A 13,102-nucleotide genomic window follows, 5' to 3' on the forward strand; every position below is an offset into this window, starting at 1 on the left:
GCTAAGCATGCAGGAGGGACACCTTCAGATTAACTGCTGAGTTGCCTTTGCATATGATAGTATCCCCCAGTTTAGCAAAGCGGCTCAGCCTAAGAGGAAAAGTCTGGAGGCAGAAAAGTATGCTCACCAATGTTCTTCGTTCCCAGTTGAGTCTGAGTAGAAAAACCCTTCAAGCATGAATTCTTTGTTCAGCACCCTTTCCACAGTGAAATATCTTGCGTCCTCTTCTATGCTAAAGAATTTACATGGAAGGCAAAAGAAGCAGGGGGCAAAAGAGTTGTGGGCCGTGTGACTGAAGGTACGTGGCAGTGGCCAATCTGGACTTCCTTTCTGGTCTTAGAATAGCTGGCTGGTGGCATCTGGGGATATAGCCCCACCAGAAATAACTGAGGCCTTGCATTTAGATGTTACTGAAATACTAGTAGATGCAATCTCTGAGGAGGGTAATAAGAATGCAACAAGTGGGACTTCCCTGGCCGTCCAGTGGTTGAGACTCTGCGCTTCCACTGCAAGGGGCTCGGGTCCGATCCCTGGTCGGGGAACTAAGATTGTGCACGCCACTCGGCGCGGCCAAAGAAAAGAATGCAACAAGTTATCGCAATCCTGTACACTACCTGGAAAATTTGGATAATGTAGTGTGGTATTGCAAGGGATAGAGAGTCCTCCTATTGTGAGTTTAACACCGGCTTTTCAGGGAATAGACAACTTCCATCTGAATCATTCTTACAAGCTGAATTTTATTTTTACTAAATTATCTATGTTAAAAAAAAATCTGTGCCTGGTGTGGAATTTCACTCCATCAAGTGTTACAATGACTTTTTCATTTTCATTACAAGCAGGAGATTGAATGTAGGACACGTGTTAGGAAACATGGCAATAAATTAGAATATAATTTACAAAAGCAAAAAAAAAAGTTAACAGTGTACCACATTAATACTGAGTATAAAATAATAAGCAACAACTAATCGCAATAATACAAAGGTAATTTCATTCTGTATTATTAAGGATACCTATGTGACATTCACTTAAATAATAAAATTCTTAATGAAATGGACTGTTTAAGGAGTCAGTTGGGTACGCTTACCTTGCCTTTTTTGGTGGGTCTTATGCCAGTGGCGGATACTGCTCTCAGCCACGGGGTACCAGTTTCCTTGGGGTTCCCTAAGTAGCCTATATATATTTTGGAGGGCCAGCCACGGTGGCTCAGCATCTGCCGACAATCCTATTGTTATTATTTAGGAATAGAGCATCATGTAGCCACGTGGTTGACGACAGAGTAGCAGCAATATTGTGATGTGCTGTGGAATATGACTTTTCCTCACTCAGGTTTAAATTCAAGGCCAATTGAAAGTTTAGTCCTGTTACACATCCTGTGCTTGGTTCCTTCTAGAAAGGTAATCTGATGCTGTCCCCGGGAGTTCTCTGACCCCTGGCCTTGGTGCCGTTGCACACCCCAGAGGGACACGTCTGCCCTCCTCTTCTAGCACCAGTTGGGGTGCTGCACGGGGCTCAGGGGTATGGCCCTCACCATGTTAGTTCCCGGGTGAGGGGAAAAGTAGCCTTTAGTCAGTAATGTAAGGAATCTTTTTGAAATAAAAACATAAGCTGATATTTACGTTGGAGAAAAGCAGATCCCGATAGCAAACCTATGCCTAAAATGCCAGAGAAACCAACCATCTTTTGTTCGCTTATTTTATTTCACCAGGGCACATTAGCACCAAGTTAAGTGCTCTTTGCAAGGGGCCAAAGGAAGTCAGTGCTGGGGCCGTGCTGCTTGTGGCTGCCTGCCCTTCACTGATGGCTGAGGTGGCACTTGGGCTATCTTCCAAGGCAGCAGAGACTGGGGTCCTGGCCACTCTTGTCTACTGTCAGTCGCTCTCTCTGGAAACTCAGGGACATGAGCTGTGGTGCTGAGAGAGAAAGCAGGCGAGGAGACTCAGATGATGGCGACTGAGCACACAGAGCAACAAGCGTCCCGTGCTGACTGTCCACAGCAAAGCTGACACTCGGTTTTGAAGTCTGTGAGTCTCCCTTTCTGAAAAAACCTAATCAACCACTTTAGGTTATGGTGTACGTGACACACCTGACATGTTGTTTCAGAGCACAGTGATGGATTTAAGCCAGACATACTCTTTAACTGCAAGTAGTAGCTTTACAGAGTAGCTGTTTGGTTTGAGTTTGAGGCGTTGGTGTCGCAAGGTGCACGCATGTGCAGGACACAAAACACATTCATCAAGATCCTGCTGCAAGTGTTCAAGTACAAAATATTCATATAAGCAAGTACCCTCTTTTTTTTTCTCTTTTTTAAAAATCTCACTGTCGAATCTCTTGATGAGTGTGATGTGGACTGGGAAAATGTGAGCTTAGTCAGTTTAACTTAGGTGGACTTGATTCTAGAATTTGACTTGCCCAAGAAATTGGGTTTCACATTTAATTGCCATTCAGAGTATCCATAAAAAATACAAAATACTTGGTTGAGTGACTATTAAAATGATGCTTTATGATCTCTAGTCTTCATGAGTTTTTCTTCTTTGGTTATTTTCCCTTGCCTACTTTAAAACTCACAGAAATAGCACATCTATGTGCAAGCACACTCATCTACCCACACACTCAAAAGCGCTCGCACACACACACACTTGTTCTCATATAAATAAATGCCCTTCTGCCATATCAAAGAAGGGACATCTGGAACCCATCGTAATTGCCAGCAAAAGGGTCTGCCTGGTTGTCACTGAGCCAGTCTATCTTTTGCATGGTATCATCTCAGCAAGCTCAACATGCATATGCTACAATCCAATAGGGCAGAAGCCGTTCTGTGGCTGGAGAGGATGTAAACACAAGTGAGTTGGGGTGACTCAAATAAGAACTGAGGCATCCTGTGTGATGGCAGCAAAAGGCCTGGTACTGCAGTCTCTACCATACCCCAGGTCTGGCTTCTGCATGAAATTGAAATGTTTTTCTCTTAAAGTTTTAATGGAAATCTCAGCTTCACTTGCACAATGGCAAGTTAGCCACAGTCTTTTAGCAGTGAATTTATAGACTTGCACAGCTGCAGTAACTGATGCGCTGCTTTAAACTAAGTCCTTCATTGTTGTTCAGTTTAATATAGTTTATATATGGCTCACAGCAGTGTTCAGAACAGGGGGATTATTCCTAAGGAAATTAAGTGGAATGAAGAAAAATAATACAAACTTTCATTACTTTTGGTTTATAATTGCTCCTTAAATTACAGTTCAAAGCCCGTTTTAGAATTTAAATCATGGTGCTGTTGTAGTGATAAAGTATAGTAAATATTTTTAAGCTATGACTTAAGATTTCTGAATCTTCTTTACTTCCATAGTTGACCAAGTCAAAACAGCTACATTTTAAACAGTTTTAAATACAAATGGATTCAGTGTCATTGCTAAGTCCATAATAAAAATTATCTTAATGGTCCAAGGAGGTAAACAGGCTATTGGACTTACTCGAAAGAACACAAACGTTCCACAGTAAACAAGTCTCCCTGTGTTGTTTGGATCTCTCCAATCTGGCATTCCCTCCTAATACCGTGTCCAGCACTTTGGATCAATAAATCCCACTTCACAGAAGTTAAAATAATATTGAAATCCTGTCAGCTAGGGCTGACCAGTGGTTACGTTTTCCACAGGGTAATGCATTTGCAAGGACGTCAATCCTCTTCCTCTGGGTGGCTCTCTGTGATGGATGCATTTCCACGATGAAATGACAAGGCGCTCTCTCTGGCTTTCCATGGGTCAGTGTCCTTGGCAGGTCTTACAACACATCTGTCTGAAGTATGCTCTACTGCAGAATTTGAACTTCAGCACCAGTGGGCAATAAGCCACTTTGTTCACATCTTTGCACTCTAATGAGTGAGGGCAGAAAGGGGAAAACAATTAGAGGCACATAAACAAGTACATAAACAATGAGCCTGGATGTCCAGCAAGGACCACCCCCTCCCCCTGCCCCATCCCGCCTCCTTGGGCCAGTGCACCTTGGCTTTCACATTCATGTGGTTTTGGTTTTTGTTTTCAAGCATACCCTGTCTGGTACACCCTACCAGAAATAGTCTTTTGATACATTTGAACACAAATTAAAAAAAAATGATTGCAAGGCTTTTCTCCCAGACTTTTATAAGTATGGTGTATGCCCACTGTGTCTTGAAAGAATTACCATTTGTTGGGATAAGTGATCACTTTAGACAGCTTGGAAACATGAGTCATTTTTCTTACAGCGCTTTTATTGCTTCTTTCTCAAGGGTTATTTTATTCAGCAGTGCAAGGTTATCCAAAATCAAACATGAGTTGCATTGTTTGATACCAAAGTACACATGTCCCAGGAGAATCTCTGCATCTGTGGGGTGTGGGGACGGGCCTCGGTGAATGAAAAGGATTGCTGACAGTGGCCTAGATTCAGCAACTACACTAGACAAAGAGGAAAACTTTGAGGGGTTGGCCTCAAATGGCAGCAGTCTGTGGGTTATGGAAACATGTAGAAATGTCTTTTTTTAATTTGGAAGTGAGACATGGCCTTCTTTTTTCCTATGTGTGTTTTCTCCTCAGTGCTAGAATTGCCACAGTTGAAGTCTGCAGTTCTTGCAGCCAGAAGGTGAATAAATGATTCTTTCTCCACCTCCCCTTGAGGTTGGTTGCACAAGATGGGGCTGAGGGGCCAGTGCAGAAAAAGAGACACTGACCTTTGATTCTCAGAAACCCCCGCCACCCCCTACAACCTCACTACTGCTAATAGTGACATTCCTCTCCAGTCCTCTCTTCAATTTTATCTGGGGATTTTAAAATACTTTGTAAATCTAGTAATTACGTTTGCCTCCCAGAATCAAAGTTCCACCCTCGTTTTTCCAGGTGGTTATACTGAAGCATCCTGGGTAAACTGTTTAAGGTAATTAGAATCAGGCAGAACCCTGGGAAATGTTCAGTGTAACAGTGTTGTTGTTGCTTCCTTGTTTATCTTTCCTGGCTTCAGAAATCCACTAAAGTTCTAAGAGATCATGTACATGGTACATGAGCCATATGGTAAATATGGAAAATTAAATGCAAAGAAATGGGAAAGTTTCCAGTTCTTATTATTAAAAAGTAAGGAAACAATTTTATTGATCTCACTTTCAAGGCTCTTTTGGTGAAAGACTGAAAATTTTAAACTGTAACCCTTACTCCTCTGAAAGCATAAGCTCTGCCACCATCGAACTCCCTTACTTGAGATTTGATTTACAGAGAGAATAACAGAAATTTGAATAGAAACTTTCTACACTAAGATTTTCAGTAAATTTAAGTTTTGGCTGAAAGAAGGTAGGAGAGACATTAAAAATTTCTTTAAACTTTGTAGTAAAAAAAAGAAATTGGATGATATTTGGTGAATCAAGCTTGAATTTGAGGTGAAAATATCTCCATATATTTTATTTTATTTTATTTTTTCCATATATTTTATTTTATTTTAAAATTAATTAGTTAATTTAAAAAAATTTTGGCTGCATTGGGTCTTCGTTGCTGCACGCGGGCTTTCTCTAGTTGCGGCGAGCAGGGGCTACTCTTTCATTGAGGTGCGCAGGCTTCTCATTGCAGTGGCTTCTCTTGTTGCGGAGCACGGGCTCTAGGCGCATGGGATTCAGTAGTTGTGGCGCACAGGCTCAGTATTTGTGGCTCATGGGCTCTAGAGTTCAGGCTCAGTAGTTGTGGTGCCTGGGCTTAGTTGCTCCGCGGCATGTGGGATCTTCCTGGATCAGGGTTCGAACCCATGTCTGCTGCATTGGCAGGCAGATTCTTAACCACTGTGCCACCAGGGAAGTCCCCATATATTTTAATTTGGAAATCACCTGTTATTTTTTTCCCCTCTCTGTCATGACCAGTGAAAAGTAACCAAAAAAAGTTTAGACTAAGAATATTTTTGTGGGAAAAAAAAGTTGTATCAGTGTTACCTAGAGGAATATATCGTCCAGATAATGCATTTATTAAAATGATGAGAAAAGCTAAGCATAAAGGATGAGGACAGCTGACACATATCACTCATCTTTAATTTCAAATCACCATCCTAATGGGGCAGCCCTCCAGCGGAGACTACCACCGTCATGCTCTGTTAACAGGGCTTGGTGGGACTGCTTAACGTACCAAATAAACTTTGGCTTTGGTCTATTTTGCTAAAATATAAAAATGATTTAGGTGATACATGGATAGAGGACGACTGGTTGTTTTAATAGTACAAGGAACTAAAATTAGAAGCCAGGCTGCTGGGTTTAAGCCCAGCTTTACCATTTACTAACTTTATGACTCTGAACAAATTGCTTAACTTCTCTGTGCCTAGGAGGTTAAGCATCCTTATCTGTGAATAGGGAAGACGAGTGTTCCCACTCCCACATGTAGTATGTGTATCCCATGATATCACCTAGCTCAGTGCATAGAATGGTCATTGGCTCTCAGTAAGTGTAATATACTGAATTACTATTATCATTATCACTATTAGTTATTATTACTACCTGATGACAGTAAGTTGTGCTCTGAATTTCTCCACAAGCATGCAATATTTAGATTACTACTGAGAAAATGCTGTCCTATAGACACAAGTCAGTTTGAAGACAAAACAAAGAAGAATATTTCCTGAGGTACAACTTTATTGGGAGATTCGTTACTCCATTTTTGGAAGAGTTTCTGAACCAGGAAAATTCTGAGATGAGCAAAATACAAGAAAATTCACAGATTTTTCTTCTGGATTTAGACTTTAGAATCTGATTAAATAGTAGATAATAAATCAATAAATATTATAAAATAAATAAAATAATATATATATTTTTTATATATAAAATATATTATATATATATAATTTATATATAAATTTTTATATAAAAATATATTTTATATATAAAATAAATAAAATAAAATATTCATAAATTATTTCTTCCTCCAACCACCCCCTCCATCCACCCATTCAGGCTATTAAATACTCAGGGATTCAGCTCCTTAGGTAGGTGCTGGAAATGAGAAGCCTCCTTTGCATGCAGAGGCCCCAGCACAGCCCTTCGGCCAGGAGCAGTGTCCAGTCTAGGGGCCAGCTGGAGGCCAGCTGCCAGGGTGTCCCCCTCTGAACTTCCCAATACCTCTTTTAAGTTTGTTCTCAGCTAACTTGATTCCAAGTAACTTGATTGAAGGCAGGAATTCATTTGGGTCCTAGGAGCAGGATCAAGCTTAGGGAGGTAGGGACTGCTTGTGTGTGTCCCAGGACCTGAGAGCACCAGTGGTGAGGGGTGGCAGATCTGGGGGTGAATTCTGGCACTGCCTCCTCCCAGCATTTGTTTGTCCTTGGCCAAGTGACTTCACCTCTCTAAACCTCAGTTTCCTCATCTGTGACATGAAGCCCATAGGATGTTGTGAGGCTTGTATGAGGTAACACCTACAGCACATGTGTGGCCCTGGCACAGAGTGAGCACTCAGTTTATCAGCTCTTGTTACTGTTACCAATAACACATCTGAGAACAACCATCCTGTATTATTTCTCCGGGATCCCTGTCAAAACATATATAGGCTCTTCATTGGCACACATAAGCAAATTAATGAAAAGATTTTAACAGAGAGCAGGTAAATTATGATGAGATAGATAGGGAGAGATCTGAGGGAAGACCCAGGGTTGAGGACTGCCAAGAAGATAATGGGCCTTGATGAGATATTAAATGGTGACTCTTGGGCTGTAGAAGGACACAGCCTTGATGGAGTGTAGGGGGCTCCCATGAAGGAGGGGCCCTGAGGAAGGTCCCATTCCTACTTCTTGGTTTTGCTGTCTAGGGACTGCCTAGACTGGAAGAGTCAGTCTTCAGAGTGATGAAAACCTACTCACCAATGACTGGTCTTATATTCTTTCAGTCTTTTAACTCCATGAGAGATTAATCTAGTAATGATAACATTAAAAATAATTTATCAAGTGCTTCCTATGTGCCAGGCATTGCCTTAGGCAGTTTTACATATTTATATATATTTAATCATTTTAAGTATATAAAATGTCAGCTTTACACAGATGGCAAAACTGAAGCTCAAGGAGGTTACGTATGAAACTCACTATGGGTCACACAGCTAGCTGGTCTAAGAAGTGGGACCAGAACTCAGGTTTGTCTGACTCCAAAACCACTCTATTTTGGCAGCATTCTTGGCATCTTAATGCAAAAAGGTTTCTGCCTGTCAATACTTCTTATTCTTGGCTGATACCCCTGATAATTCAATCTTTGGGGACATCCTTATCAGGAGGTTTGCTCTGCCACCTTAGAGAAGGGGTAAATAGTTTTTTAAAGGTGGGTTCTAGGTCATGGGCATTCAGAATAGCCTGAATACATTTCTTCAACTACCCCTTTTTCTCCCTAGATTTTGTAAAATTACATGAATGAAAGGTAATTTTAACACACCAAGAAGTTTTAAAGCCCCATTATTACAGAAAGCTGAGTATAATCTTAAAAATATCAGTACAAGCTTTAAATTATATTGGTGCATTCAGCCCACGTGTCACTTTTTTAGTTAGCTAGAGAGGAATGACCTGATAAGCCCTTGGATTGACTCACTGACATTTTGCTGATGTACGTAGTTGTGAGGCCTTAATTATAAAACTTACCATTGACTAGTCTGTCTGCCTCATCCCCAAAGCCCATTTAAAATATTAAATAGCCTCTTCACTCCTACCCTTCAGCCAATACACAATACAGGTTACATTTGTGATAAAACCATTCTGGAAAAGTTGTGCATAAATTAAATCACATTTTCCCATTGAAATCAAAGCAATAACAGACATGTTTTGATTGAATTTCTGAATGATCCTCAGTTGGTATTGATTTCTAGCTAATATCTAAAATATCTAAAAATTGGTTTCTCTCTACCCAAGTAATACATAATCTGCACATAAACAATTATACTAGGAGAGCTCTTGAAAGGAATCCTTTAGTTTAGGTAGCATTTTTTGTAATAATATAATCACTTTGTAATTGATCTATTTTGAAGGTTTGATCTTTTTTTTTTTTTTTTTTTTTTTTTTTAAATTTACTTATTTTGGGCTACATTGGGTCTTCGTTGCTGCGCACAGGCTTTCTCTAGTTATGGCGAGCGGGGGCTACTCTTCGTTGTGGTGCGCGGGCTTCTCATTGTGGTGGCTTCTCTTGCTGCGGAGCGTGGGATCTAGGCACACAGGCTTCAGTAGCTGTGGCACACGGGCTTGGTTGCTCCGCGGCATGTGGGATCTTCCTGGACCAGGGCTCGAACCCACGTCCCCTGCATTGGCAGGCGGATTCTTAACCACTGTGCCACCAGGGAAGCCCTGATCTTTACTATCATGTTTTCTCCACACAGATACACTTGTATCTACTGCTTTTTAAGTAGCAGAATCTGAGTCAGCAGGGTCAAAGATTTTAAGATGAAGGAGCCCGATTTTCTCTTCTACTATCTTCATGTACCAGTTAAGTACTCTCTAGGGAGGAGAATGACAAGATACTCTTTCTACCTTTTTTCTTTGGAGTCTATCAGAAGGGTGAGAGGTCCTTACTGTGCGGTTTCTAGGAAATAGTTTGTGGACCTAACTAGCCTCTCCTTTTTTTAAATCTCCTCTCACCTCCCTGCCTGAAAATAAAGATTCACTTTATCCAAGGCTAGAGATTTCTGGTGGGAATGACAATTTATGGACTATTCCTAAATTTTCTCAGAGAGACTTAGGGATGTATCAAGGGCTGAAAGCCAGCTCGTAGGCCCTACGATGTGAACTAGACCCATGATTTAGAATCTTAAGCAACTTGCCAGGTTTGCTGGAGTGGGTCTCACTGGTAATCTGGGTTCTGGTAGAGTTGAATGATAAAATTAGACAACCTGTTTCATAGGCAACACATGAATCTACTTATCATTGAAGTGCCAGTGAGTTTTTCCCCAGGTGCTTTACATTAATATTTCAAAACTCTGACCTAAAAGACATGATTTCAAAATACTCACACTGAACACAGGCTTATGAATTTAGAATGCAATTGGATTGGGATTCATTGTGACTTTGATGGCTTGACTTAATCCCCGGAGTATAAGAGCAACCGTATTTATTTCTGTAAATAAACTGTATCCATTTCAGAAAATGTTGCCAAGCCTGCCTAAATCATATCAATGGAGGAGTTGGGATACACAGGGACATAGCCTTCCATGACCAAGTTGGACCATTCAGCATCCTTCTTTGGAGAATGCATGTTCTCTGTGCCTGTAAGTTCTTTCTGAAATTCAGAGGGAGAGCACAGTAAGCAGAGAGTTATGACTCTCACCTAAGGGTCTATCCTTTGGATTACAAAAGTACAACCAGCTGTACCTCTGTCAAACTGCCCATGGAGACGCAGAGCCTGGTGAGAAGTGAGATGGTGGCAAAGGCTGTGCATGTGCATGTGTGGTGCAGGAGTTGGGGGCGGGGGATGTGAACTCAGCAGACTTTTCCTGATGAAACTGTACCTGAGTCCTTGATATTTTACATATTCAATCTGGAAAAGGATGAAATAACATGTTTTGCTTGGGTACCTGACAGTATTCACTGCAGTGGGAACAGTCCACTGACTTTTTACCCTTGAAGCAAGGTGATATCAACTATGGAACTTTATTCTGATTCCATCCTACCATGGACTAAGCCATTTCTTTCTCTCTTTGCTTTCTTGGTTTCTTCTTACCCAGTCTTATTCTCTGGATGCCACCCACAGTCAACTTGAGGTGCTTTGATCCCAATACAGATCCAGGGTTCCCTCCAAACCAGACAGCCGGGAATGAAACCCTGAATGCTAAGGTGGATTATGACCATTTTAAAAAACGGCAACAAAAACGTCTGGTCTTCCTCACCTCCTTGAAATCAAAGTTCAAATGACCTTCACCATTCATTCCTTTCACTGATTTTAATACATCAGCAGCCACCTTAAAACCCATATTCAGTAGCTGTTTTGTTCCATGGCTCTCAGGAGATTTCTGGAGCTACTTAGGCTCTCTCAAAATCATGTACTTGAGGGAGACTGAGACCTGCCAAAGCCACCGTTAGACAACCTGGTCTGGTAAACCAATGTATACTAACCACACCTTTCCTGCTCATCTTTCCACACCATGAATCATTATTTGGCAGCAATAAATACTGGATGACAGAATGCCTTGTGCTATTGAGAAGCTGAAAAGACTCACCATATAAACTACAAGGGAACCTGAAACTGAATAAAGATGAATAAAATGGCATTTGGGATAGAAATTCAGGTGAGCTTGAGTACGTTAGTCTCAGCTGCCAGATGTACTTTAAAAAATTACTGAGTAGTATTTCAAATGCAGTGATACCCAGTGTGTCTATAATTCACTCTTAGCAGCAACGTAGTGTTACCCTCATCAGTGGCAGTCTGTTAAGATCAAGCCTATAATGCCTTCACTCTTAGCCGAAGGCTTTCAGGAATAAAAAGCTAAAGTAGATGTTAAACATGGCAAATTATATCTTCCTTCTTCCTCCTCCTAGTTCCCTCTCAATATTTACTTCTAATTTCTTGATGCTCCACTTCTGATTTTCTTTCTCTTACTATCCTTTGCTGCCTTAACCTTCCATTTATTCAATCTCTCTCTATTGTTTATTTTTAATTTTTAAAATGTTATTCAAATTCCACTGTTTTATTATGGCTTTCAGGGACTAATGTGCTTAATTTCCATATAGACGCCTACATTCCTCACCATGATTAATAGTATCCAGTTCCCTAAATCTGAAACTTGGGAGTCATACTGAACATTTCCACATCATATTCTCATCCCTATGTCCAATTGTTCATCAGGATCTTTTTATTCTCCTTTCCATTTTATTCTTTTTTTCCAATTCATTACCCTCTTTTTGATCCTTGCTATATCTGCCTGAGTTCAAGCCTTCATCATCTCTAGCCTGGACTCTTAGAGCAACTTTTTAACTCTTCTCCCACACAAGGCTATCTTCCCTCTGCCCCTTTATACACCGGCCAGCCTAAGTATGTCACGCCCCAATTTCCTTCACTTGTTCCCAGAACTGGTGGATAGAGTCCTAACTTCCTTCCACTGCATCCAGGACCCTCCAAACCAAGTCCCTGTCTCTTTCTTTGTAGCCTCATCTCTACTACCTGTTCATCTGCCACCCTCTGCAACCATACTGAACTATGTTTGACTCCACAGCCCCGTGACTGCACACAATCACCTTCTGCCAGCAATGCCCAGCATTTCAACATCTTCTTGGCCAACTGTTTCACACCTTCCAGTGCCCTGCTCAAGCTTTCCTTCTCCATGATGCTTCTGCTGAATAACCCCTTCCTCTGTGTACTCATGGTAGTTTCTTTCTACCCCTATTACAGTACTGCCCATATTGTGAAAATTATTTGTTTGCATGTTGCCACCCCTCCTAAACTGTGCTTCCTTTGAGGACAGGAACCTTTCCTAGTCTCAGTGGCTGGCACATGGTAGGTAGGTTTGCTAATTAAATGACTTTACGGTTGGATGACTGGAGAGAACATTTTTAAAACACCATCACCTTGCCGAACGGACAGATAGATATCTATGTGACAAATCAAGTTCAGTAAAATGTTAACGGTAAAATCTAGATGGCAGGTGTTCACTGTAAAATTCTCTCAACTTTGCTGTATGTTTGAAACTTTTTGTTATTTTAATAATAAGATATCAGGAGAGGAACCATCTCCTAAACTTCAGTAGTTGAAACAATACTCAAGATTCTATCAGTGGCCCGTGTTACCCATAAAGACCCCACTGAAAGACTGTAGTTTAGATCCCAAGAGAGCCCTGTTAGTCCTACCCTGTCTTGCTTGGAGTAGAGGTGAACTAGTTTCTCAGTAGCCTCCTTTCCAAGAGTCAAGGGAACCTGATTCTGGTAGAAAAAAAGGGGTCCTCTTCTACGTCCTGCATTAACCAGAACCTGCTCCTTCCCCCACAATTGGACTTTCCTCCCAAGTTCCCCTTTGTAAGAGGCACTTCCTCTCGCCCTGATCTGATTTCCAGAAGCTCTATCAGGTCACTCTCACATTACTTTCATGCAAGAGCCTCTTCTCTTTTAAAATCCATGTTATCTGCCCATTTCGTATCTCTATGGATGACAAGTTATGACTTCAATCCAC

General features: G+C 41.1%; 1 protein-coding gene across 7 annotated transcripts in view; it reads right to left on the minus strand.

The window, feature by feature from the left end:
- Positions 1-720: 720 nt before the first annotated feature.
- Positions 721-13,102, minus strand: part of ADAMTS6 (ADAM metallopeptidase with thrombospondin type 1 motif 6) — a 282,437-nt gene continuing 270,055 nt past the window's right edge. For all 7 annotated transcript variants that reach the window (XM_068535408.1, XM_068535411.1, XM_068535410.1 and 4 more), the window contains one exon: positions 721-3,862. In XM_068535408.1, coding sequence (XP_068391509.1) covers positions 3,753-3,862 — 110 coding nt within the window. In that variant the 3' untranslated portion in view covers positions 721-3,752. The remainder of the gene's footprint in view (positions 3,863-13,102) is intronic.

The sequence above is a fragment of the Eschrichtius robustus genome, chromosome 2, assembly GCF_028021215.1.
Source record: "Eschrichtius robustus isolate mEscRob2 chromosome 2, mEscRob2.pri, whole genome shotgun sequence".
NCBI lineage: Eukaryota > Metazoa > Chordata > Mammalia > Artiodactyla > Eschrichtiidae > Eschrichtius > Eschrichtius robustus.